The 26,560-nt window shown below is 48.3% G+C and overlaps 2 protein-coding genes and 2 non-coding genes across 9 annotated transcripts in view; all 4 read left to right on the plus strand.

Moving 5' to 3' along the window:
* Positions 1-20,811, plus strand: part of BSCL2 (BSCL2 lipid droplet biogenesis associated, seipin) — a 30,455-nt gene extending 9,644 nt beyond the window's left edge. For all 5 annotated transcript variants that reach the window (XM_066360309.1, XM_066360303.1, XM_066360317.1 and 2 more), the window contains 8 exons: positions 13,887-14,030; positions 15,815-15,949; positions 16,127-16,224; positions 19,698-19,839; positions 19,995-20,061; positions 20,211-20,282; positions 20,384-20,464; positions 20,576-20,811. In XM_066360309.1, coding sequence (XP_066216406.1) covers positions 13,887-14,030; positions 15,815-15,949; positions 16,127-16,224; positions 19,698-19,839; positions 19,995-20,061; positions 20,211-20,282; positions 20,384-20,464; positions 20,576-20,718 — 882 coding nt within the window. In that variant the 3' untranslated portion in view covers positions 20,719-20,811. The remainder of the gene's footprint in view (positions 1-13,886; positions 14,031-15,814; positions 15,950-16,126; positions 16,225-19,697; positions 19,840-19,994; positions 20,062-20,210; positions 20,283-20,383; positions 20,465-20,575) is intronic.
* Positions 5,894-5,969, plus strand: TRNAA-UGC (transfer RNA alanine (anticodon UGC)). The gene has a single exon. It is a non-coding gene; the product is annotated as a tRNA-Ala (tRNA).
* TRNAS-GGA (transfer RNA serine (anticodon GGA)) lies at positions 6,304-6,379 on the plus strand. Its single transcript has one exon. It is a non-coding gene; the product is annotated as a tRNA-Ser (tRNA).
* Positions 20,812-21,471: 660 nt separating the features above from the next.
* LRRN4CL (LRRN4 C-terminal like) lies at positions 21,472-23,619 on the plus strand. Of its 2 annotated transcripts, none has more exons than XM_066360367.1 (2): positions 21,472-21,696; positions 22,197-23,619. In XM_066360367.1, exon 2 carries the CDS (start codon positions 22,202-22,204, stop codon positions 22,919-22,921), a length of 720 nt encoding a protein of 239 aa, XP_066216464.1. In that variant the 5' UTR covers positions 21,472-21,696; positions 22,197-22,201; the 3' UTR covers positions 22,922-23,619. The 2 variants fall into 2 exon arrangements, with proteins under 2 accessions (XP_066216464.1, XP_066216465.1); XM_066360368.1 differs by having other exon boundaries at positions 21,472-21,648.
* Positions 23,620-26,560: the final 2,941 nt, after the last annotated feature.

Here is a 26,560-nt window from a genome sequence, read left to right on the forward strand (position 1 = left end):
AGCACCCGGGCCATCTTTGCTCCAATGGAGCCTTGGCTGCGGGAGGGGAAGAGAGAGACAGAGAGGAAGGCGCAGCGGAGGGTTGGAGAAGCAAATGGGCGCTTCTCCTGTTTGCCCTGGCCGGGAATCTAACCCGGGTCCTCCGCACGCTAGGCCGACGCTCTACCGCTGAGCCAACCAGCCAGGGCTGAAAAACATTTTTTATTTATTGTATTTTATTATTTTTTTATTTTTCTGAAATGAGAAGTGGGGAGGCAGTCAGACAGATTCCTGCATGCGCCAGACCGGGATCTACCCGGCATGCCCACCAGGGGGTGATGTTCTGCTTATCAGGGGCATTGCTCGTTGCAACCGGAGCCATTCTAGCGCCTCAGGCGGTGGCCATGGAGCTATCCTCAGCCCCCAGGCCAACTTTGCTCCAGTGGAGCCTTGGCTGCGGGAGGTCAAGAGAGATGGAAAGAAAGTAGAGGGGGAAGGGTGGAGAAGCAGATGGGCACTTCTCCTGTGTGCCCTGGCCAGGAATTGAACCTGGGACTTCCACACATCGGGCTGACACTCTACTGCTGAGCTAGCCGGCCAGGGCCTTCCCCCCAATTTTTTTTTTCAGAGACAGAGAGAGAGTCAGAGAAAGGGATAGACAGGGACAGATAGACAGGAACAGAGAGAGATGAGAAGCATCAATCATTAGTTTTTCGTTGCGCATTGCGACGCCTTAGTTGTTCATTGATTGCTTTCTCATATGTGCCTTGACTGTGGGCCTTCAGCAGACCGAGTAACCTCTTGCTCGAGCCAGTGACTTTGGATCCAAGCTGGTGAGCTTTTGTTCAAACCAGATGAGCCCGCGCTCAAGCTGGCGACCTCGGGGTCTCGAACCTGGGTCCTCGTCATCCCAGTCTAACGCTTTATCCACTGTGCCACTGCCTGGTCAGGCCCCAAAATTTTTTTAAATGATACTTAGGAGTATACTGACTTAAAGATAGAAAACATAGGATAGGTCCTGGCCAGGTAGCTTAGAGCATTGTTCTGGTATACCAAGGTTGTGGGTTTGATCTCCAGACAGGGCACATACAAGAATCAACTAATGAATGCACAAACAAGTAGAACAACAAATTAATGTCTCTCCTTTCTCTCTCTCTTCCCCCCCACCCTGCCGCTTCCCTGCTCTAAAATCAATTTAAAAAAAACAAGATAGAAATAAACGGTCACTCTGAAGGAAGGAGTATAAGCTATAGAGTACGGTGTTCCCTGAGATTGGGGTGTAGACTGGCCTTATATGACAATAAAAACAACCTGAGAGATTTGTATATCCTGTGACATCTTCCACTTTACCAGGTGGCCCTACACTATCAAAAATAATTACCAGGTCAGCCCTGGCTGGATAGCTTGGTTGGTTAGTGTGATCCTGATACACAGATGGTGATTCAGTCCCCAGTCAGGGCACATACAGGAACAGTTTGATACTTTTTCTCTCTCTCCCTCTCTTTCTCTAAAAGAAACAAACATACAAACAACTTACCAGGTCATATGAGTGAGCCCCTACAAAGTAGTGAGGTGGAATGTTGGGCATTGCAAGACAGATTTATCATTGTAATGCCGCTGCTCAGGAAGAGAGCTTGGAGATTGTTATAGAACGTTCTGTGAAGACATTGGTTCACTGTGCTTCTGTGGCTATAATAATAATAAACAGAATAGACAGAGCAGACTAGAAGTAAAGCCTCAGTCCATCTTCACCGGAAATAGTGCATACAGTTGTGTGGCTGCCCATCGTAGAGATCACAGTGTTGCTGCAGGGAGCCTAAAGAAGTCAGCACAAGGCTGCCTGCCGGATGGGGAAGGAAGGAAAGTTGAAGGATGAGGAGAGAGCCAGCCCAAGTCCCTGTTCATTAAAGCAGCTTGGTCATTTTGTTCATTTACAGTGAACATTTTTGAATGGATGGATGGATGCATGAAATAATGTATCTATGTGTAACCCTTGCTAACAATTGAAAAGTGGTCCTGCTTTCAGGGAACTCACAGGACAGATAGAATTCTACAGTATTCTATGGTATTAAGTAGCAAAATGTAAGCCTGACCAGGCGGTGGCGCAGTAGGTAGAGCGTCGGACTGGGATGCGGAAGGATCCAGGTTCGAGACCCCAAGGTCGCCAGCTTGAGCGCGGGCTCATCTGGTTTGAGCAAAAAGCTCACCGGCTTGGACCCAAGGTCGCTGGCTCCAGCAAGGGGTTATTCGGACTGCTGAAGGCCCACGGTCAAGGCACATATGAGAAAGCAATCAATGAACAACTAAGAAGTCGCAACGCACAACGAGAAACTAATGATTGATGCTTCTCATCTCTCTCCGTTCTGTCTGTCTGTCCCTGTCTATCTCTGCCTCTGTAAAAAAAAAAGTAGCAAAATGTAAGATGCAGATTCTGCATTTCAGAAGAATCTGTGGCACTGGCCCAGTAGCTCAGTTGGTTGGAGAGTTCTCTGATACACCAAGGTTGTGGGTGTGATCCCTGGTTAAGGCACATACAAAAATCAACCAGTGAATAGATAAGTGGAACAACAAATTGATGTTTCTCTCTCTAAAATGAATAAAATTTTTAAAAAATTAGAAAAATTGATGAAGAATTGGAGAGATCAGTGTGAGGCTATGGAGACAGTGAGGCTCAAAGTAGACCTTTTAAAGAAGGGTGAAGATTATGTGGGAATGGGAGAGAAGGGGGAGAATCTGCCCATTAGGCAGACACAGGTGAACAGGGACCCTTTACAAGGGTCTGGTATTAGATTCCATGAATCTCCCTGGAGATAACATTTATTTAGACAAAATTACTAGTTTAATATATAATATATATATGTATACATATACACTTAATATATACATACACATAAAACAGCTTTGTTAAGATATAATGCACATTATATACAGTGGACTCACTTAAAATGTACAGCTCAGTCATTTTTAGTGTGTTCACAGAGTTGGTCAACCATCCCCCACAGTTGGTTTTAGTTCATTTTCATTGCCTCCAAAAGAAACGCATGATCATTAACTAGCAGTCATTCCCCATTTCCCTCCAGCCACCCAGAGAACTATTTTAATATTTCAAAGAATTCAGTGAAGCAGCTGGCCTCTAGAGGGGATTAGGAATATCATGGGATACAGTACATCTTTTTCAACAGATAATTCCGTCTGAAAATAAGATATAAAGATTTGGATCAGCGTTTTCCACCTTTCACCCTACTGATAAAATGCTCAGAGGACCCTCATAGCTACATCCAATTTTTAGAGCTAGTTCACTATAGTTAGGGCAATGTTTTTCAACATTTAAAAAAAAAAATCTGAGTTGTACTTGAGGAGACAAGATGGCAATGGAGTAGGCGGATGTACCAACTTCCACCTCCCAGAACCAAAGTGGATTACAAACTAATTTTAAGAACCATCATCTGGAAAAACCAACTCTGGACTAAACTAAGAGGACTCTTCAACCAAGGAACACTGAAGAAGCCACACTGAGACTGGTAGGAAAAGCGGAAACGCGGAGAGGGCTGCCCAGCTCCCCGGAGCAAACGGCAGCCAGGAGAGACTCGTGTGGTGGGAAGTGAGTTTAGCAGAGAGGGGAGGATCCTGAGTCCCAGGAACAAAGCCCCAGCCTGCAGCCCCAGAGCCTAGAAGAGGCATATGGACAGTATTTAGCTGGAAACAAGACAGGATACTGTTTATGAGAAAGAGACTGATTTCTCAGACCTAGGTTTCTTCTTAAAGGGACTGTGCAGAAAACGTCTCGCACAAACACCCGGGCTCCAGGGGATGGGAAGAGAGTAGAGGACCAGAGCAGCAGGAAGAGAGTGTAATCTAGGAGGCACAGGGAGAAACATTTTGGGAGACACCCACCCTAATCCCTGGGCTGAGTCACTTCCCAAATCTGAAGTGAATATTTCCCCTGGAAACAGCAATACCAGCAAAGGGAAGCAGGACACCAGCCAAACAAGCTCTCCCGCAGCATTCAGAGCAGAGTTGCTTAGAAGGAGGGAGCTTTTGGGACTACGGTAGTGAGTGTTAGGGTCTGAGCTGCAGCGCCCCTACCCACATGGCTGAGGGCTCGCCTGAGGGCGGGTGGCAGTGGGAAGTGGAAGTGTGGTTCTGTTGGCAAGGGCGGAAGCTGGCTGGCCACCACTGGGCCCAGGTGTGAGCTCAGTTGTGTCCAGCTGGGAAGGAGGGGGCGTGCAAAAGCAGCCAAGCCTAGCTGCAGGCCGCCTGCAATTTGGGCGGGAGCTGGCTGGCCACTACTGGGCCCAGCTGTGAGCTCAGTCTTGTCCAGCTGGGGAGGAGGGGGCATGCAAAAGTGGTCAAGCCCAGCTGCGGGCCGCCTGCAATCCAGCCTGCGGGAGAACCGCAGGAACCCCGGAAGCGGTGGAGACCTGACCTTGGGCGAGGGAGCAGGAGCACAGCCCTGCCCCTCCTGTGAACCGAGGCTTGTGGCCTGACTTGAGAGCCGGCTCCTCCCGCGGGGGTGGAGCCAAAACCCAGAACAAGCAGAGTCCTGCTACTGAGCGTGGGCACGCAGTCCCGCCTGGCCTGTGGAACCCAGGCTTGCAGCCATCCCACGAGCAAGCTCCTCCTGCAAGGGCAGGGCGAAAGCCTGGAATCAGGCGGAGACCTGCAGCTAAGCAAATATGCTCGCCACTGCCCTCAGGGCCGAGCATAATGCCACCCGCGGGGGCGAGGCGAAGGCCGAGTCCACCGAGGCTTGTATACCCGAGCAAGTGATCACAGCCACTCCCATGAAGGAGAGGCAGAAACCACAGCAACAGCCCCAGTGGGCAGGCACTGGCAACGCCCATACCTGAATGCCCTAGGCAGCAACAGCAGAGGGGGGGGTGGACCTGTAGACAGATCACACCTAGGGAACACAGAGGACACGCCCAGTGGACTCCAGTGGCCAAAACCTTCTGTTACACAAACAAAATGAGAAAGCAGAGAAATGCAACACAAATGAATCAAGAGAAATCCCAGAAAAGGACCTGAATGAATCAGATATAACCAATTTACCAAATGCAGAGTTTAAAATAACAATTGTTAGGATGCTCAAAGATATTAGAACAACAATAGATAGTCATTACGAACACCTAAAGAGATAGCAAATATAACAAAGGATATTGAAATAATAAAAAAGAATCAGTCAGAAATGACAAATACAATATCAGAAATGAAGAACAAAATGGAAGGAATTAAAAGCAGTATGGATGAAGCTGAGAATCGAATCAGCAAGTTAGAGGACAAGATAAAGGTACAGAAGCAGAGCAGAAAAAAGAAAAGAGACTCAAAAAGTCTGAGGAAACTCTAAGAAAGCTCTGTGACAACATGAAGAGAAATAACATCCGCATCATAGGGGTTCCTGAAGAAGAAGAGAAAGAACAAGAGATAGAGACTTTGTTCAAACATATCATAGCTGAAAACTTCCCTCAATTAAGGCAGGAAAACATCTCAGAAGTTCAAGAAGCACAGAGAACTCCATTAAAGAGAAACCCAAAGGAATCTACACCAAGACACATCATAATTAAAATACCAAAGCTAAGTGATAAAGAGAAAATATTAAAAGCTGCTAGAGAAAAAAAGACTATCACCTACAAAGGAGCCCCCATAAGGATGACTTCCGACTTCTCAACAGAAACACTTGAGGCCAGAAGGGAATGGCAAGAAATATTCAAAGTAATGCAAAACAAGAGCCTACAACCAAGACTACTTCATCCAGCAAGGCTATCATTTAAAATTGAAGGAGAAATAAAAAGCTTTCCAGACAAAAAAAAAAACTCAAGGAATTCATTACAACAAAACCAAGGCTGCAAGAAATACTAAGGGGCCTGTTGTAAACAGATCAAAGAAAAAGAATATAGCAAAAGAGGAATACAGGGCCCTGGCCGGTTGGCTCAGTGGTAGAGCATCGGCCTTGCGTGCAGGAGTCCCGGGTTTGATTCCTGGCCAGGGCATACAGGAGAAGCGCCCATCTGCTTCTCTACCCCTCCCCCTCTCCTTCCTCTCTGTCTCTCTCTTCCCTTCCCACAGCCAAGGCTCCATTGGAGCAAAGTTTGCCCGGGCACTGAGGATGGCTCCATGGCCTCTGCCTCAGGCGCTAGAATGGCTCTGGTTGCAACAGAGCAATGCCCGAGATGGGCAGAGCATCGCCCCCTGGTGGGCATGCCAGGTGGATCCCGGTCGGGCGCATGCGGGAGTCTATCTGACTGCCTCCCCATTTCCAACTTCAGAAAAAAATACAAAAAAAAAAATGAAAAGAGGAATACAGTTTTAAAGAATAAAATGGCGGCCCTGGCCGGTTGGCTCAGTGGTAGAGTGTCGGCCTGGAGTGCAGAAGTCCCGGGTTCGATTCCCGGCCAGGGCACACAGAAGAAGCACCCATCTGCTTCTCCACCCCACCCCCTCTCCTTCCTCTCTGTTTCTCTCTTCCCCTCCCGCAGCCGAGGATCCACTGGAGCAAAGATGGCCCAGACGCTGGGGATGGCTCCTCGGCCTCTGCCCCAGGCGCTACAGTGGCTCTGGTCGCGGCAGAGTGACGCCCTGGAGGGGCAGAGTGTCGCCCCCTGGTGGGCGTGCCGGGTCGATCCCAGTCAGGTGCATGCGGGAGTCTGTCTGACTGTCTCACCCTGTTTTCGGCTTCAGAAAAATACAGAAAAAAAAACCCAAAAAAACCCCAAAGACTATAGTAAGAGATAAAGAAGGTCACTACATAATGATAAAGGGAGCAATCCAACAGGAAGATATAACCATTATAAATATCTACACACCTAATATAGGAGCACCTAAATATATAAAGCACATCTTGATGGATATAAAGGGCGAGATCAGCAGCAATACTATAATAGTAGGGGATTTCAATACCCCACTAACATCACTAGATAGATCCTCAGGAAAGAAAATTAACAAAGAAACAGCAGACTTAAAGGACATACTGGGTCAACTCGATTTAATAGATATCTTCAGAACCTTTCACCCTAAAGCAGCAGAATATACATTCTTTTCAAGTGCTCATGGTACATTCTCTAGAATAGACCACATGTTAGGGCACAAAAGTGGCCTCAACAAATTTAAGAAGATTGAAATCATATCGAGCACTTTCTCTGATCACAATGGCATGAAACTAGAAATCAACCACAACAGAAAAACTGAAAAATACTCAAACACTTGGAAACTAAATAGCATGTTATTAAATAATGAATGGGTTAACAATGAGTTCAAAGAAGAAATTTAAAAATTCCTAGAAACAAACGATAACGAGTATACATCAACTCAAAATTTATGGGACACAGCAAAAGCAGTCCTGAGAGGGAAGTTCATAGCATTACAGTCATACCTCAAGAAGCTAGAAAAAGCTCAAATAAACAACTTGACCATGCATCTAAAAGAACTAGAAAAAGAACAGCAAGTAAAGCCCAGAGCTAGTAGAAGGAAGGAAATAATAAAGAGCACAGCATAAATAAGTGACATAGAGGCTAAAGAAACAATACAGAGGATCGATGAAACCAGAAGCTGGTTCTTTGAAAAGGTAAACAAGATCGATGAACCTTTAACCAGACTCACCAAGAAAAAAAGAGAGAGGACTGAAATAAATCAAATTAGAAATGAGAGTGGAGAAATAACAACTGACACAACAGAAATACAAAATATTGTAAGAAAATACTATGAAGAACTGTATGCCAAAAAAACTAGACAACCTAGATGAAATGGACAAATTTCTTGAAACATATAATCTTCCAAAAATTAATCTGGAAGAATCAGAAAACCTAAACAGACTGATTACAACAAATGAGATTGAAACAGTTATCAAAAAACCTCCCAAAAAAAGAAAAGTCCTGGGCCTGATGGCTTCACAAGTGAATTCTACCAAATATTCAAAGAAGAACTAACTCCTGTCCTTCTCAAGCTATTTCAAAAAATTCAAGAGGAAGGAAGACTTCCAAGCTCCTTCTATGAGGCGAGTATAATTCTGATTCCAAAACCAGGCAAAGACAACACAAAGAAAGAAAATTATAGGCCAATATCCCTGATGAATTTAGATGCTAAAATCCTCAACAAAATATTAGCAAATCAGATTCAGCAATATATGAAAGAAATCATACACCATGATCAAGTGGGATTTATTCTTGGGAGGCAAGGCTGGTACAATATTCGCAAATCAATCAATGTGATTGATTGATAAACATAAACAAAAGGAAGGAGAAAAACCACATGATAATTTCAATAGATACAGAAAAAGCATTTGATAAAATTCAGCATCCATTCATGATCAAAATTCTCAGCAAAAAAAAAAAAAAAATTCTCAGCAAAGTGGGAATACAGGGAACATACCTCAACATGATAAAGGCCATCTATGACAAACCCACAGCCAACATCATACTCAATGGGCAAAAATTAAAAGCAAACCCTTTAAGATCAGGAACAAGGCAGGGGTGCCCCCTTTCACCACTCTTATTTAACATAGTTCTGGAAGTCCTAGCCACAGCAATCAGACAAGAAAAAGAAATAAAAGGCATACAAGTTGGAAAAGAAGAAGTAAAACTATCATTATTTGCAGATAATATGATATTGTATATAGAAAACCTAAAGTCTCAGTCAAAAAACTACTAGACCTGATAAATGAATTCAGCAAGGTGGCAGGATATAAAATTAATACTCAGAAATCAGAGGCTTTTTAAAAATATTTTTATTTATTGATTTTTTATTTTTTTTATGATTTTTTTTTTTTTGTATTTTTCTGAAGCTGGAAACGGGGAGAGACAGTCAGACAGACTCCCGCATGCGCCCGACCGGGATCCAGCCGGCACGCCCACCAGGGGCGAAGCTCTGCCCACCAGGGGGCGATGCTCTGCCCCTCCGGGGCGTCGCTCTGCCGCGACCAGAGCCACTCTAGCACCTGGGGCTGAGGCCAAGGAGCCATCCCCAGCGCCCAGGCCATCTTTGCTCCAATGGAGCCTTGGCTGTGGGAGGGGAAGAGAGAGACCGAGAGGAAGGGGGGGGTGGAGAAGCAAATGGGCGCTTCTCCTATGTGCCCTGGCTGGGAATCGAACCTGGGTCCCCCGCACGCCAGGGCGATGCTCTACTGCTAAGCCAACCGGCCAGGGCCTTATTTATTGATTTTTTAGAGAGAGAGGAGTGAGAGAGAGAGACAGAGAGAGAGAGAGAAGGGGGAGGAGCAGGAAGCATCAACTCCCATATGTGCCTTGACCAGGCAAGCCCAAGGTTTCGAACTGGCGACCTCAGTGTTCCAGGTCGACGCTTTATCCCACTGCGCCACCACAGGTCAGGCCTCAGAGGCATTTTTATACTCTAACAATGAGCTGTCAGAAAGAGAAATTAAGGAAGCAATCCCCTTTTCTATTGCAACCAAAAAAAAATAAAGTACCTAGGAATAAATTTAACCAGGGAGATTAAAGACTTGTAGTTGGAAAATTATAAAAGATTGATAAAAGAAATCAGGGAAGATACAAACAAGTGGAAGCATATACCGTGCTCATGGTTAGGAAGAATAAACATCATTAAAATGTCTATATTGCCTGACCTGTGGTGGTACAGTGGATAGATCATTGACCTGGAATGCTGAGGTCACCAGTTCAAGACCTTGAGCTTGCCTGGTCAAGGCACATAAAAAGCAACCAATAAACAACTAAAATGAAACAACCATGAGGAGATACTTCTCGTTCCCTCCATCTGTGTAAAGTCAATTAATAAAATCTGTTTAAAATGTCTATATTAGGCCTGACCTGTGGTGGCGCAGTGGATAAAGCATCGACTTGGAAATGCTGAGGTCGCCAGTTCGAAACCCTGGGTTTGCCTGGTCAAGGCACATATGGGAGATGATGCTTCCTGCTCCTCCCCCATCCATATCTCCCTCTCTCTCTCTCTGTCTCTCCCTCTTTCTCTCCCCCCCCTCTCTCTCCTCTCCAAAATGAATAAATAAAATTTTTAAAAAATGTCTATATTACCCAAAGCAATTTATAAATTCAATGCAATACTGATTAAAATACCAATGACAGCCTTGGCCGGTTGGCTCAGCGGTAGAGCATCGGCCTGGTGTGCGGGGGACCCGGGTTCGATTCCTGGCCAGGGCACATAGGAGAAGCGCCCATTTGCTTCTCCACCCCCCCTCCTTCCTCTCTGTCTCTCTCTTCCCCTCCCGCAGCCAAGGCTCCATTGGAGCAAAGATGGCCCGGGCGCTGGGGATGGCTCCTTGGCCTCTGCCCCAGGCGCTAGAGTGGCTCTGGTCGCGGCAGAGCGTCGCCCCTGGTGGGCGTGCCGGGTGGATCCCGGTAGGGCGCATGCGGGAGTCTGTCTAACTGTCTCTCCCCGTTTCCAGCTTCAGTAAAATACAAAAAAATAATAATAATAATAATAAATAAAATAAAATAAAATACCAGTGACTTACTTCAAAGATATAGAACACATATTCCAAAACTTTATATGGAACCAAAAGAGAACACGAATAGCCTCACAATCTTGAAAAGGAAGAATAAAGTGGGAGGTATCACTTCCTGATATCAAGTTATACTACAAGGCCATTGTACTCAAAACAGCCTGGCACTGACATAAGAACAGGCATATAGATCAATGGAACTGAACCGAGAACCCAGAAATAAACCCACAGCTCTATGGACAACTGATATTTGACAAAGGAGGTAAGAGCATACAATGGAGTAAAGACAGCCTCTTTAATAAATGGTGTTGGGAAAATTGGACAGCTACCTGCAAAAAAATGTAACTAGACCACCAACTTACACCATTCACAAAAATAAACTCAAAATGGATAAAAGACTTAAACGTAAGCTGTGAAACAACAGTATCTTAGAAGAAAACAGGCAGTAAGCTCTCCGACATCTCTCGCAGCAATATATTTGCCAATTTATATCCACAGGCAAGTGAAATAAAAGACAGGATAAACAAATGGGACTATATCAAACTAAAAAGCTTCTGCACAACTAAAGACAATAAGAACAGAATAAAAAGACAAACTACACAATAGGAGAATATATATATTATATATATATATATAATATATATATATAATATATATATATATATATTTTTTGCTATTTTTCTGAAGTTGGAAACAGGGAGGCAGACAGACTCCCGCATGCGCCCGACCGGGATCCACCTGGCATGCCCACCAGGGGGCGATGCTCTGCCCATCTGGGGCGTGCTCTGCCACAATCAGAGCCATTCTAGCGCCTGAGGCAGAGGCCATAGAGTCATCCTCAGCGCCCAGGCAAACTTTTGCTCCAATGGAGCCTTGGCTGTGGGAGGGGAAGAGAGAGACAGAGAGGAAGGAGACGGGGAGGGGTGGAGAAGCAGATGGTCGCTTCTCCTGTGTGCCCTGACCGGGAATCGAACCCGGGACTCCTGCACGCCAGGCCGACACTCTACCACTGAGCCAACCAGCCAGGGCCTAGGAGAATATATTTGACAATATGTCTGATAAGGGGTTAATAACCAAAATGTATAAAGAACTTGTAAAACTCAATAAAAGGAAGACAAACAATCCAGTCAAAAAATGGGTGAGAGAAATGGATAGACACTTCTCCAGAGAGGACATACAGATGGCCAATAGGCATATGAAAAAATGTTCAACATCACTAATCATTTGAGAAATGCAAATTAAAACCACAATGAGATATCACCTCACACAAGTCAGAATGGCACTCATCAACAAAACAACACAGAATAAGTGCTGGCGAGAATGTGGAGAAAAGGGAACCCTCCTGCACTGCTGGTGGGAATGCAGACTGGTGCAGCCACTGTGGAAAACAGTATGGAGATTTCTCAAGAAATTAAAAATCGAACTTTCTTTGACCCAGCTATACCACTTTTAGGAATATACCCCAAGAACACCATAGCACTGTTTGAAAAGAAGAAATGCACCCCCATGTTTATGGCAGCATTGTTCACAATAGCGAAGATCTGGAAACAGCCCAAGTGTCTGTCAGTGGACGAGTGGATTAAAAAGCTTTGGTACTATGGAATACTACTCAGCCATAAGAAATGATGACATTGGATCATTTACAACAACATGGATGGACCTTGATAACATTATACTGAGCGAAATAAGTAAATCAGAAAAAACTAAGAACTATATGATTCCATACATAGGTGGGACATAAAAATGAGACTCAGAGACATGGACAAGAGTGTGGGGTTTACAGGGTGGGGGGGAGGGGAGGGGCACAAAGAAAACCAGTTATAAGGTGATGGAAGACAATTGGACTTTGGGTGATGGGAATGCAGCATAATCAAATGTCAAAATAACGTAGAGATGTTTTCTCTGAACATATGTACCCTAATTTATCAATGTTACCCCATTAAAAAAAATCTGCCTGACCAAGCAGTGATGCAGTGGATAGAGTGTCTGCCTGAGCTGCTGAGGACCTAGGTTCAAAATCCTGAGGTCGCTGGCTTGAGCGCAGGTCACCGGCTTGAGCGTGGGGTGATAGACATGACCACATTGTCACTGGCTTGAGCAAGGGATCACTGGTTCAGCTGTATTAAAGCTGATAGTAAAGCTTTTGTTTTTAACCAGAAAGGAAATGGATTTTTTTGTATCTGTTTGAGTATGTGAGTGAGAGAGAGAGAGATAGACAGACAGAAGGGAGAGAGGTAAGAAGCATCAATTCCTCGTTGTGGCACCTTAGTTGTTCATTCATTGCTTTCTCATATGTGCCTTGACCAGGGGGCTACAGCTGAGCCAGTGACCCCTTGCTCAAGCCAGTGACTTTTGGGCTCAAGCCAGTGACCATGGGGTCGTGTCTATGGTCCCACAGTCAAGCCAGCGACCCCACGCTCAAGCTGGTGAGCCTGTGCTCAAACCCGCCACCTCTGGGTTTCAAACCTGGGTCTTTTGTGTCCCAGTCTGACATTCTATCCACTGTGCCACTGCCTGGTCAGGCTCATCCCTATGATTTTAAAAAAAAAAAATTGTTTATTGATTTGAGAGAGAGAGAAAGGCTGGTGGGAGCAGTGGGAAGCATCAACTCAGAGTTGCTTCTCATTTGTGCCCTGATTGGGCAAGCCTGAGGTTTCAAACCTGTGACCTCAGCATTCTAGGTCGATGCTCTGTCCACTGCACCACCACAGGTCAGGCATCACCCCTGGGATTTTTATTTATTTATTGGCATTGATTTTGTTGTTTACCTGTTTATTCATTGGTCAATTCTTGTATGTGGCCTGATGGGGGAATTGAACCTGCAACCTTTGTGTATTGGGACAACACTCCAACCAACTGAGCTACCCAGCCAGGGCTCCCCTGTGATTCTTATATGCCACCCTGAGGGGTCGTGCTATAGGAAAAGAGTTGATAAAGGATTAGAGGAGTATGGGAATAATCAGGAGAAACTATGATATATTTAGTGGCAGGTCTTTAATATTTTGAGGTTAATCTCAGAGAAGAAACCTTCTCACTACGAGTCTCAGGGTTCTACTAACAGAACGAAGACAAGGGACCCAGAATGACAAAGATGATCTGGAGCAACAGTGACTACAAGAGGTGGCTAGAGAGATGGCACTTGGTTAATTAATAATGTAAGTGAAGGCAGGCTGGGCCTGGAGGGTTGGTCTCAAGGGGACAGGCTTGAGTCACAGATGGCCCACTTGGCAGCATGATGGTTCTCTTGGAAAATAAACGTGTCTCAGAAAAGAGGAGCAAGAGTCTGGTTCAGATCTCAGAAATAGGAAGCATCCAGCTACCAGAAGGGGGCAGCATGTTATTGGGATGAGAGATTGAGAGGCCTGTTCATGCCAACCAAGGGGGTTGTGGCAGAGTATTTGGAAGGGTAGGGGAGAGGGGGAAGAGGACAGTGCCATTTAAAAATAGTGTTTTTGAAAAAAGTCGGGGCTATCTCGGGCAGGTGCTGATGTACGGACAGCCGTACCGCGTTACCTTAGAGCTGGAGCTGCCAGAGTCTCCCGTGAACCAAGGCTTGGGCATGTTCCTGGTCACCATCTCATGCTACACCCGAGGCGGACGAGTCATCTCCACTTCTTCCCGTTCCGTAAGTGTTCACGGCCTGTTTGGGAGGGTGTGGAGAATGAGGACAGATGTTATAATATCTGGGTAGACCTTCTGGAGAAAAGATCCTAGGCCTTCGGTCACAGACTCATCAGGACTGGGAAGCAGAGTCACTTTACCAAATCAGACAAACACCCCAGATGTCTGGTGGCATCATCCAGCTTTGGGATAAAATATGAAAAGTGGAACTGCTCTGAAAACAGGCATCTCGGAAGCCAGACAGAACTGAGCTCAAATTCTCACGCAGAAACATACTAGCTGTCTGACCAGGAGGTGGCGCAGTGGATGGAGCGTCGGACTGGGATGCAGAGGACCCAGGTTCGAGACCCTGAGGTCGCCAGCTGGAGCGCAGGCTCATCTGGCTTGAGCAAGAGCTCGCCAGCGGCCTGACCTGTGGTGGTGCAGTGGATAAAGCATCAACCTGGAAACGCTGAGGTTGCTGGTTCAAAACCCTGGGCTTGCCTGGTCAAGGCACATATGGGAGTTGATGCTTCCTGCTCCTCCCCCCCCTCCCCTCTATATAATGAATAAATAAAATCTTTAAAAAAAGAGCTCACCAGCTTGAACCTAAGGTCGCTGGCTCCAGCAAGGGGTTACTCAGTCTACTGAAGGCCCGCGGTCAGGGCACATATGAGAAAGCAATCAATGAACAACTGAAGTGTTGCAACGCACAACGAAAAACTAATGATTGATGCTTCTCATCTCTCTCCGTTCCTGTCTGTCTGTCCCTGTCTATCCCTCACTCTCTGTCTCTGTAAAAAAAAAAAAAAGAAAGAAAAAAGAAAAAGAAACATACTAGCTGAGGGGCAACTTACCTAAGCCCATTATCGAGTATACACTTAACCCCATTATCGAGTATACACTTAACCCCATTATAGAGTATATAAACTATAATGGTAACTCCTCATAGCAAGTAGTTTGGATTCAGTGAGGAAATGGAAAGTGCTTACAGCACATAGCAGGTGTTCAGTAAATGTTAGGCTTTGTTCTTTTTTTTTTTTTTTTTTTTTTTACAGAGACAGAGAGTGAGTCAGAGAGAGGGATAGACAGGGACAGACAGATAGGAACGAAGAGAGATGAGAAGCATCAATCATTAGTTTTTCATTGCGTGTTGCAACACCTTAGTTGTTCATTGATTGCTTTCTCATATGTGCCTTGACCACGGGCCTTCAGCAGACCGAGTGACCCCTTGCTCCAGCCAGCGACCTTCGGTTCAAGCTGGTGGGCTTTTGCTCAAACCAGATGAGCCCGCGCTCAAGCTGGCGACCTTGGGGTCTCGAACCTGGGTCCTTGGCATCCCAGTCCGACATTCTATCCACTGTGCCATCGCCTGGTCAGGCTAGGCTTCGTTCTTAATTGTCAACAGGACCACATCATGAAGCAAATCCCTAGACTCTGGGAAACAGAGCTTCAGGTGGTACACTGGGACTTAATCCATTCTGGAATATGGAACTATTTGAGGGAAAGGTAGATCAGAGACAGTATTCAGCTTAAGCTAGGAAGGTTTCTTAGAAGAAGGGCTTTTGTTGTACTGGAACAGAGACGTGGTGAGCAGGGCAGGGTGGGGCTGTCCACTCAAGCATTTGGAATGACTAGGTCAGGTTTGGGGGATCGTGGTAGAAGGTGACAGAAGGTGGAGTTTGTCTGACTTGGAGCAGGGACCTGGGGGGAAGCAGCCTGCATAGACTGGGCAGGGTGACTGAGGGGCGGTGGGCCTGTGAGGATCGGGGGTGCCTGACCACCTCCTCTCCCTCCTGCCCCTGGCAGGTGATGCTGCATTATCGCTCAGACCTGCTCCAAATGCTGGACACGCTGGTCTTCTCCAGCCTGCTGCTGTTCGGCTTTGCAGAGCAGAAGCAGCTCCTGGAGGTGGAACTGTACCCGGAGTACAGAGAAAACTCGGTAAGAGGGTGAGGAGGGCTAGGAGACGGCCCTCCCCATACGCCCAGAATTCTACCTGGGGAGCCTCTGGGCTCGGTCAGGAGGAACCGTGACCAAGAGGCTGGAGGCAGGCCTCAGACTGACAGCAGCAGGATCCTGGCCTCACGTGGCTGCCACCCTCCACCCCCAACCCCACAGTACGTGCCCACAACCGGAGCGATTATCGAGGTCCACAGCAAGCGCATCCAACTGTACGGAGCCCATCTCCGCATCCACGCCCACTTCTCTGGGCTCAGGTGAGGAACCACTGATGTGTGCCTCGGAGGCTCGTGGGCTGCCCTTTCTAAGTGAAGAGGGCCTAAGCAAAGGTAACAGGTTTCACATGGGCCACAGGTTTCCAAGCCTGGCTGCACACTCACTATCAGTTCCCTGGGAATCTTTTATTTTTTTCTTGAGATAATACTGGTTTCTAACTTTTTTTTTTTTTTAATTTTTTAAAAATTTTATTTATTCATTTTAGAGAGGAGAGAGAAAGGGAGAGAGAGAGAGAGAGACAGAGAGGGAGAGAGAGACAGAGAGAGAAGGTGGGGAGGAGCTGGAAACATCAACTCCCATATGTGCCTTGACCAGGCAAGCCCAGGGTTTTGAACCGGCGACCTCAGCATTTCCAGGTCGATGCTTTATCCACTGTGCCACCACAGGTCAGGCTGGTTTCTAACATTTCAATGAGAAAAAGAGGCAGACAGACCCGCTGGCACCCTGACCATGATCCACTCAGCAAGCCCACTAGGGAGCAATGCTCTGCCCATCTGGGGCTTTGCACTGTTGATCAGCAACTGAGCTGTTCTTAGCACCTGAGGCAGAGGCCATGGAACCATCCTCAGTGCCAGGAACCAACTTGCTCCAGTTGAGCCATAGCTGCAGGAAGAGAAAAGAGAGAAAGAGAGAGAGAGAGAGAAGCGAGAGGGGCAAGGGTGGAGAAGCAGATCAGTGCTTCTCCTATGTGCCCTGAATGGGAATTGAACCCTGGACATCCACACACGGGGCTGACGCTCTACCACTGAGCCAACCAGTCAGGGCCAGTTTCTAACATTTCAAGTATAAAAATTATAATTCAACAACTGTATACACTACAGGATGCTTACCACCAAAAGTATATTCTATCCATCACTATACAGTTGACCCCCTTTACCCATTTCACGCTCCTTCACCCCCCTTTCCCTCTGGTAACCACCAATCTGTTGTTTTATTTGTTCATTTGTTCCCTGGGGGGCTTTTTTTTTTTTTTTTTTTTTTTATAGAGACAGAGTGAGTCAGAGAGAGGAATAGACAGACAGGAACGGAAAGAGATGAGAAGCATCAATCATTAGTTTTTCATTGCGCATTGCAACACCCTAGTTGTTCATTGATTGCTTTCTCATATGTGCCTTGACCACGGGCCTCCAGCAGACCGAGTAACCCCTTGCTGGAGCCAGCGATCTTGGGTTCAAGCTGGTGGGCTTTTTGCTCAAACCAGATGAGCTCAAGCTGGCGACCTTGGGGTCTCGAACCCGGGTCCTCTGCATCCCAGTCCAACGCTCTATCCACCGCGCCACCGCCTGGTCAGGCTCCCTGGGAGACTTTTTAAAAATACTGATGTCGCCTGACCTGTGGTGGCGCAGTGGATAAAGCGACAACCTGGAAACGCTGAGGTTGCTGGTTCAAAACCCTGGGCTTGCCTGATCAAGGCACATATGGGAGTTGATGCTTCCTGCTCCTCCCCCCTTCTCTCTCTCTCTCTCCCCTCTCTATAATGAATAAATAAAATCTTTAAAAAAAAAAAATTTAAAAAGAAATTAAAAAAAAAATAAAAATACTGATGTCGCCTGACCAGGTGGTGGCGCAGTGGATAGAGCGTCGGACTGGGATGCAGAGGACCCAGGTTTGAGACCCCGAGGTCGCCAGCTTGAGCGCAGGCTCATCCAGTTTGAGCCCAGGGTCACTGGCTCAAGCAAGGGGTCACTTGGTCTGCTGTAGCCCCCCAGGTCAAGGCACATATAAGAAATCAATCAATGGACAACTAAAAATACTGATGTCTGGGCCCTGGCCGGTTGGCTCAGCGGTAGAGCGTCGGCCTGGTGTGCGGGGGACCCGGGTTCGATTCCTGACCAGGGCACATAGGAGAAGGGCCCATTTGCTTCTCCAACCCCCCCCCCTTCCTCTCTGTCTCTCTCTTCCCCTCCCGCAGCCAAGGCTCCACTGGAGCAAAGATGGCCTGGGCGCTGGGGATGGCTCCTTGGCCTCTGCCCCAGGCGCTAGAGTGGCTCTGGTCACGGCAGAGCGACGCCCTGGAGGGGCAGAGCATCGCCCCCTGGTAGGCAGAGCATCGCACCTGGTGGGCGTGCCGGGTGGATCCTGGTCGGGCGCATGCGGGAGTCTGTCTGTCTCTCCCCGTTTCCAGCTTCAGAAAAATACAAAATAAATAAATAAATAAATACTGATGTCTGGCCTGACCAGGTGGTGGTGCAGTGGATAGAGCGTTGGATTGGGATGCCGAAGACCCAGGTTTGAGACCCGAGGTTGCCAGCTTGAGTGTGGGCTCATCTGGTTTGAGCAAAAGCTCACCAGCTTGGATCCAAGGTCACTGGCTCGAGCAAGGGGTTACTTGGTCTGCTGAAGGCCATGGTCAAGGCACATATGAGAAAGCAATCAATGAATAACTAAGGTGTCACAACACGCAACAAAAAACTAATGATTGATGCTTCTCATCTCTCTGTTCCTGTCTGTCTGACCTTGTCTATCCCTCTCTCTGGCTCCCTCTCTGTCTCTGTAAAAAAACAAACAAAAAAACCCTGATGTCTGGAACACCCCACCAGACCATCTGAACCAGAATCTGTTAGGTTCACATTTAGCCATCAGACTTTTTTTTTTAAGATTTTATTTATTGCCTGACCTGTGGTGGCGCAGTGGATCAAGTGTCGACCTGGAATGTTGAGGTCACTGGTTCAAAACCCTGGGCTTGCCTGGTCAAGGCACATATGGGAGTTGATGCTTCCTGCTCCTCCCCCTTCTCTCTCTCTCTCTCTCTCTCTCTGTCTCCTCTAAACTGAATAAATAAATTTAAAAACAAACACAAAATATATTTTATTTATTGATTTTAGAGAAGAGAAATTGGTGGTGGTGATTGGGGGCATCAAGTCATAGTAGTTTCTTCTCGTATGTGCCTTGACCAGGCAAGCCCAGGATTTCAGACCGGCGTCCTCAGCGTTCCAGGTCGATGCTCTATCCCCTGCGCCACCCCAGGCCAGGCTAGCCATTAGACTTTGTGAAAGCACCCTAGGGATGGTTTGTGCAGCCAGAATTGAGAACTGATATCTTTTTTTTTTTTTTTTTCATTTTTCCGAAGCTGGAAACGGGGAGGCAGTCAGACAGACTCCCGCATACGCCCTACCAAGATCCACCTGGCATGACCACCAGGGGGCGATGTTCTGCCCCTCTGGGGCGTCGCTCTGTTGCAACCAGAGCCACTCTAGTGCCTGAGGCAGAGGCCACAGAGCCATCCCCAGCGCCCGGGCCATCTTTGCTCCAATGGAGCCTTGGCTGTGGGAGGGGAAGAGAGAGACAGAGAGGAAGGAGAGGGGGAGGGGTGGAGAAGCAGATGAGCGCTTCTCTTGTGTGCCCTGGCTGGGAATCGAACCCGGGACTCCTGCACGCCAGGCCGAGAACTGATATCTTAGGAGAAGCCTGGTTTCCGTAACTGCTCCATTCCTGTCCCTCCTTTTTGCCTCAGGTACCTGCTGTACAACTTCCCCATGACCTGCGCCTTCATAGGCGTTGCCAGCAACTTCACCTTCCTCAGTGTCATCGTGCTCTTCAGCTACATGCAGTGGGTGTGGGGCGGCATCTGGCCCCGACACCGCTTCGCCTTGCAGGTTGTAAAGGGCCCCTTTCCTCTCCCCTTCCTGAGCCTTCTTGGACTGGGGAATGGACCAGGGCAGGTTGGGGGCTCAGGCAAAGGGCCCTCCCTGGTCACTGAGTGAGGAGATTGCTAGTCAGTCCGTGCTGCTGAGCAGTTTCTCCTCCACAGGTAAATGTCCGCAAAAGAGACGGTTCCCAAAAGGAAGCCCAGGGGAAGGTCTCTGCCCATCAGCCAGGTAAAGGTGATGGTCGGGGGCTGCGTGGTGAGGCGCTTGCTGCATCCAGTGGGAGGCTGGAGGCTCCCACACTGAGCAGAGGGTCAAAGGGTTGGAGGACTGCCGTCCAGGCGCAGCCACCCGGACCCTGTCCTGCCCTCTATCCCAAGGCCAGGAGGAGTCAGCCCAGCTGCCAGATGTCACAGAGGACGCCGAGGGCCCTGAAGACCCCTCAGGGACAGGTATGGTGCTGCTGCCATCCTCCTCCCTCTCACCTGACGCCTCCAGCCCCCCGCCCCCGTCAGCCCCTCCTGTCTCACTGCTTGTTCCCCTGTCACGGCAGAGGCCCAGCTCTCTGAGGAGGAGAAACCAGACCCGCAGCCCCTGAGTGGCGAGGAAGAGCTAGAGCCAGAGGCCAGTGATGGTGAGGGACACTTGCCCAGGGAGCTGTGGGGTGGGGGCGTGGGGTGGCTCGGGAGGAGGCCCCATTGGCTGGGGCGGCCCCTGGTTATCTCAGTTCCCACCCCTGGCGCAGGTTCAGGCTCCTGGGAAGATGCAGCTCTGCTGACGGAGGCCAACCTGCCCGCTCCTGCCCCTGCTCTGGCCCCAGAGACTCTGGGCAGCTCCGAACCCTCGGGGGGCTCTCACCGGCAGCGCCACACCTGCTCCAGTTCCTGAAGAGAGCAGAACACTATCACACTCCAGCCCTCTTCCACCTGACACTCCCTTCCCCCTCTCCTGGGCCTTCCCCAATAAACTATATTCTTGCCATCTGCTTCTTTGATTCTTTGAAGTAGATTCAGGGCCATTTGAAAATCTTGTGTTCCTCAGGGCCCCCCGCCCGATTAAAGGAGGTTGTCTGTCTTGAGCTCAATGGGGAAGGCCTCCACACCCTGACCCACTAGGCACAGCTGTTTCCATCCGTAAGCCTAGGGGTGTGAGGAGAGAACACCTAGCTTGCCGGCTCCGTCCCTTCCACCCCTCCATCCAGTGACTCCCTCTTCTCCCTCTGGGGAGTGGGAGAGTGTAGGGTGGGTCTGGAGAGCTGGGATACATCCTTCAGGCCTCTGCACCCCTCCCTTTCTGTCTATTGGGAGGCAGAAGACAGGAAGTGACAGCCATGGATGTGGTATGATTTGTACCAAAAAAAGTATTTTGTAGCCTGGGCCACATGCTATCCACAGCTGTTTCCCTCCTCGACACCAGCCAGGTGGCCCCCTGCCCCGCTTCCCTCCCAGCCCTTCACGTGACTTCGGCAAAGGCTTCGCAGCTCCTGGCTGCTTTCCACATTCCGGTCCCTTTTCAGAACCCAGGCCTCCCGGCCTCCAGCTGAAACCACAGCCTGCGGCCTCCCCCACCCCTGGCCCTGTGACTCAGGCCCTCTGAAGGGACCAGCCCTCTTCTTGGCACTCACTAGGAAAGGGGGGCCGAGTGAGGGGGGGCTCGGTAGTGACATCACACTTGAAGGGTATAAATGTTTCCAGCCAAAACAGAATTGGAATTGAAGACACAAAATCTGATTGCGCAGCCTGTGTTCCTGGGGGCCCCGGGGCCTGAAATTCACAGAGGTCTGGTGGCGGTATCCACCGCATCAGGACCTGCACACTGGTGAGGGGCTGTGGTGGGAAAAGGCAGGGCCCAGGACGTCTGCGACAGGTGGGGAGTGAGTGAAGTCCCCATTTCTCCTTTCTGTTCCGCCTCTCCCTTCTCTTCCGTCTCATTTCTGGCTGTTTGCATGTGCAGTTGACTGATACTTGTTTTACTTAGACCTCTGCTCTGGGTAGCAGCTGGGAATTACTCCACCTTTCTCCCCTCAGCTAATTAAATATTTCCTCCTATTTGCTCCCATCCCCCAGCAGTTGGTTTATTGATTAACTGATTCTAGGAATTCCAACTTTGCTAGTCACACATCTGCACATCTGTCTTCCTGTCAGACCACATTTTCTTTTTTATTTATTTAATTTTTTTGCCCAAAATCAAGCACATAGGCTGCTCAGAAATTGGTTGACAAATAAGTGTCTGTCTCATTTTCTCCTCTTTTCTGGTCTCTGGGTCCCCAGTGGTGTTCTCTTGTCCCCGGGGTTTTGTTGAGGCAGGGGGCCTGGACGGCAGGCGGGCTGAGCAGCCTTGACTGATCCATCCCCCTGACCTTCCAGGCTCCATGCTGGGCTCTTCCTGCCTGCTGTGGCTCCTGGCTGTGGCCTTCTCCTTGGTTCCCAGAGTGCAGGCCTTGGCCCCTCAAGCCTTGGAAGAAGAGGAGGAACAGGAGATTCCGCAGTCAACTTTGCCGGCAGTCCTCTGTGACTACGACAGCTGCCGCCACCTGCAGGTTCCGTGCCACGAACTGCAGAGGGCTGGCCCGCGCGCCTGCCTGTGCCCCGGGCTGTCCAGCGCCGCGCAGCCGCCCGCCCCGCCACGCCTGGGAGAGGTGCGCGTGGTGGCCGAGGACGGCCGCGCGGAGGTGCGCTGGTGCGCGCCCTCCTCCCCGGTCCTCCAGTACTGGCTGCTGCTGTGGGAGGGCGGCGGGGCTCCCGAGATGGGTCCCCCGCTCAACTCGACCGTCCGCCGCGCGGAACTGGAGGGACTGAAGCCCGGGGGCGCTTATGTCGTTTGCGTGGTGGCGGCTAACGCGGCGGGAGAAAGCAGCGTGCCGGCGCTGGATGGCGAGGGCCCGGGGGATGCCGGGGGCCCCGCCTTCGGGCCGTGCGGCCGGGTGTCCGTGCCCCCGCGGCCCCGCAGCCTGGTCCATGCGGCCGTGGGGGTGGGCGCGGCGCTGGCCCTGCTGAGCTGCGGCGCCCTGGTCTGGCACTTCTGCCTGCGCCAGCGCTGCGGCTGTCCCCGCCGTCCCCGGCCCGCCGCCCGGCCCCCTGCCGGGCTCTGACGCAGCCCGGGCCCCGCTGAGCCCCGGCCCTCCCCTTGAGAGCTCGGGCAAGTGTCTTCTCCTCCTGGCTCAAGTTGGAGGAGTGGAGAGAAAGAGTCCGCAAACATTTTCTTCAAGGACCAGATAGTAAATAATTTCGGTTTTGTGGTTTTGAGGGTAGATCTAACATATAGGTACTTATATAACCATTTATAAAAATGTAAAAACCGTTCTTAGCTCATGGGCCTTACAAATCAGGCCCATTGCCACATTTTTAACCTGTTGGCTTTAGTAAGCAACCCCTGCCATACACCCGTACAAGGCCTTTGCCACTGTGGCTGGTTTCAGTGGGATCTGGAGAATAAGCTGCTGCAGGGTGGGAGTTTGGGGCCCGAGACCACTCCTCATTCTGCCTTTTGTTTAGATATTGAGGTTGCGCCCCCCTGGCTCAGAATCCACCTGTTTCAGAGGCAGGTGGAAATAACTGACTGACAGGGGGTGGAGAAGAGAGGGATAGCCCAAACTGTTGTTTGGGTCAAGAGTGCTAGTTAAAAATAATAAAATAATTATAATAGCCTGGCCTGTGGTGATTCAGTGGATAAAGCATTGACCTGGAATGCTGAGGTCGCTGGTTCAAAACCCTGGGCTTGCCCAGTCAAGGCGCATACGACCAGCAATCAGTGAACAACGAAAGTGAAGCAACCATGAGTTGATACTTCTCCCCCCCCACCTCTCTCCTCTCTATGTAAAATCAATAAATAAAATATTTAAAATAATAATAATACCAAGGGATTTTCTCCTCCTGCCTATTTGTGTTTATTGTGTATCCCTTGTAACAATATTAAAGGAAACATGAAGATATTTCTCACAATCTTTTTCAACTCCCTGTCCACACAGCTATATTTTGGAATAGTATACCTAATTTTGAATTTATTTTAAAGTAAACTGGATGTAGAAAAGTTTAAATTTTTGAGGAGTAACCTGACCAGGCAGTGGTGCAGTGGATAGAGTGTCAACCTGGGACGCTGAGGACCCAGGTTCGAGACACTGAGGTAGCTGGCTTGAGCAAGGGCTCACCAGCTTGAGGGCAGGGTTACTGGCTTGAGCATGGGATCACAGACCCCATGGTCGCTGGTTTGAGCCCAAAGGTCGTTAGCATGAGCAAGGGGTCACTGGCTTGGAGTCGCTCCCCACCCCCCGGGGTCAAGGCATGTATGAGAAAGCAATCAATGAACAACTAAGGTGCCACAACTACGAGTTGATGTTTCTCATCTCTCTCCCTTCCTGTCTCTCTCTCTCTCTCTCTTTATATATTCTTTATATATTTCTGAAGAGTATAATTCTCACTTTTTTTTTTTATTTACAGAGACAGAGAGTCAGAGAGAGGGATAGATAGGGACAGACAGAAGGAACGGAGAGAGATGAGAAACATCAATCATCAGTTTTTTGTTGCAACACCTTAGTTGTTCATTGATTGCTTTCTCATATGTGCCTTGACCGTGGGGCCACAGCAGACTGAGTGACCCCTTGCTCGAGCCAGCGACCTTGGGTCCAAGCTGGTGAGCTTTGCTCAAATCAGATGAGCCTGCACTTAAGCTGGTGACCTCAGGGTCTCAAACCTGGGTCCTCTACATCCCAGTCCAATGTTCTATCCACTGTGCCACCACCTGGTCAGGCTAATTCTCACTTTTACTGGTCTTACATCTTCTCCCCAGAAGTGGGATTTGAAGATCTTAGAACATTTAAAAAATTATATAAGTAACACAACAAATTTCACATAATACTGAAGGAGAGTATAAAGTGAAGTTCTCCTCAAGATGTTACTGCCTGTAGCAGAGCAGATCTTTATGCAAGACAAATATTTACTTTTCACTTTGTTTCTTATGGACAATTTTCCTTGTTGGTAAATCATAGCCTCCTTAGATGTTAAAGAATGCATAACTTTCTATAGGAGGATACTCCTTAAACAACAGTAGCCATTGCTCTTTGATGGAACATTTAGGTTGTCTCCATTGTTTCCTATGAACATCCTTTTTATGTGTGTATCCACATGTTGGGTATTTCAATAGGGTACTTACCTGGAAGTAGGTCAAAGAGGCAGTATTATACAATTTAACTTTTATTTTTTATTTATTTTTTTACAGAGACAGAGAGAGAGTCAGAGTGAGGGATAGACAGGGACAGACAGACAGGAACAGAGAGATGAGAAGCATTAATCATTAGTTTTTCATTGCGCATTGCGACACCTTAGTTGTTCATTCATTGATTGCTTTCTCATATGTACCTTGATCGCGGGCCTTCAGCAGACCGAGTAACCCCTTGCTTGAGCCAGCGACCTTGGGTCCAAGCTGGTGAATTTTTTTTGCTCAAACCAGATGAGCCTACACTCAAGCTGGCGACTCGGGGTCTCGAACCTGGGTCTTCTGCATCCCAGTCCGACACTCTATCCACTGCGCCACTGTCTGGTCAGGCAGTATTATACAATTTAATCATTCTCTTCTTATCGGGCCTCTAGAATAATTTTAGAATACGGTTGTTATCTAGAATATACTTATCACACTTCAGTAAATACTTTGTGCCATTTTTGCTTTATGTATCCTCAGCATTTATCCATCTACAAATAATGAGGGCCAACTATCTCATTATATAAAAACATGCTTGCCCTGTCCAGATAGCTCGGTTGGTTGGAGCGTTGTCCAGATGCGCAGAAGTTGCCAGTTCAGTTCCTGGTCAGGGCACCTATAGGAACTGATTGATGTTACTGTCTGTCTTTATCCCTTCTCTCTCTAAAGTCAATTTTATATAGATATATGCCTGACTGTTGGTGGCACAGAGGATCGAGCGTCGACCTGGGACACTGAGGTCCCAGGTTCGAAACCCAGAGATTGTCAGCTTGAGCACAGGCTCGTCAGCTTGAGTGCAGGTTTACTGGCATGAATGTAGGAGCATCATCTTGATCCCAAGGCCACTGGCTTGAGCGCAAAGGTCACTGGCTTGAGCTCCCAAGGTCGCTGGTTTGAACTGCTAGGGGTTACTGGATCTGTTAGAGCCCCCTACAGTCGAGGCACATATGAGAAACCAATCAATGAAAAAATAAGGTTCCACAACAAAGAATTGATGCTGTGTCTTTCTCTCTGCTCTCTCTCACTTAAAAATAATAATTTTTAGCCTGACCTGTGGTGGTGCAGTGGATAAAGCGTCGACCTGGAAATGCTGAGGTCGCCGGTTCGAAACCCTGGGCTTGCCTGGTCAAGGCACATATGGGAGTTGATGCTTCCAGCTCCTCCCCCCTGTCTCTCTCTCCCTCTCTCTCTCTTTCTCTGTCTCTCTCCCTCTCTCTCTCCTCTCTAAAATGAATAAGTAAAATAAAATAATAATAATAATAATAATTTTTAAAAAGCAGGGAAGTGCCTGACCTGTGGTGGCGCAGTGGATAGAGCATCGACCTGGAAATGCTGAGGTCGCCGGTTCGAAACTCTGGGTTTGCCTGGTCAAGGCACATGTGGGAGTTGATGCTTCCAGCTCCTTCCCCCTTCTTTCTCTCTCTCTCTCTCTCTCTCTCTCTCTCTCTCCCTCTCCTCTCTAAAATGAATAAAAATAAAAAAAAATAAAAAAAATAAAAAAGCAGGGAAGTGCCTGACCAGGCGATGGCGCAGTGGA

The sequence above is a fragment of the Saccopteryx leptura genome, chromosome 1 (genome assembly GCF_036850995.1).
Source record: "Saccopteryx leptura isolate mSacLep1 chromosome 1, mSacLep1_pri_phased_curated, whole genome shotgun sequence".
Lineage (NCBI taxonomy): Eukaryota > Metazoa > Chordata > Mammalia > Chiroptera > Emballonuridae > Saccopteryx > Saccopteryx leptura.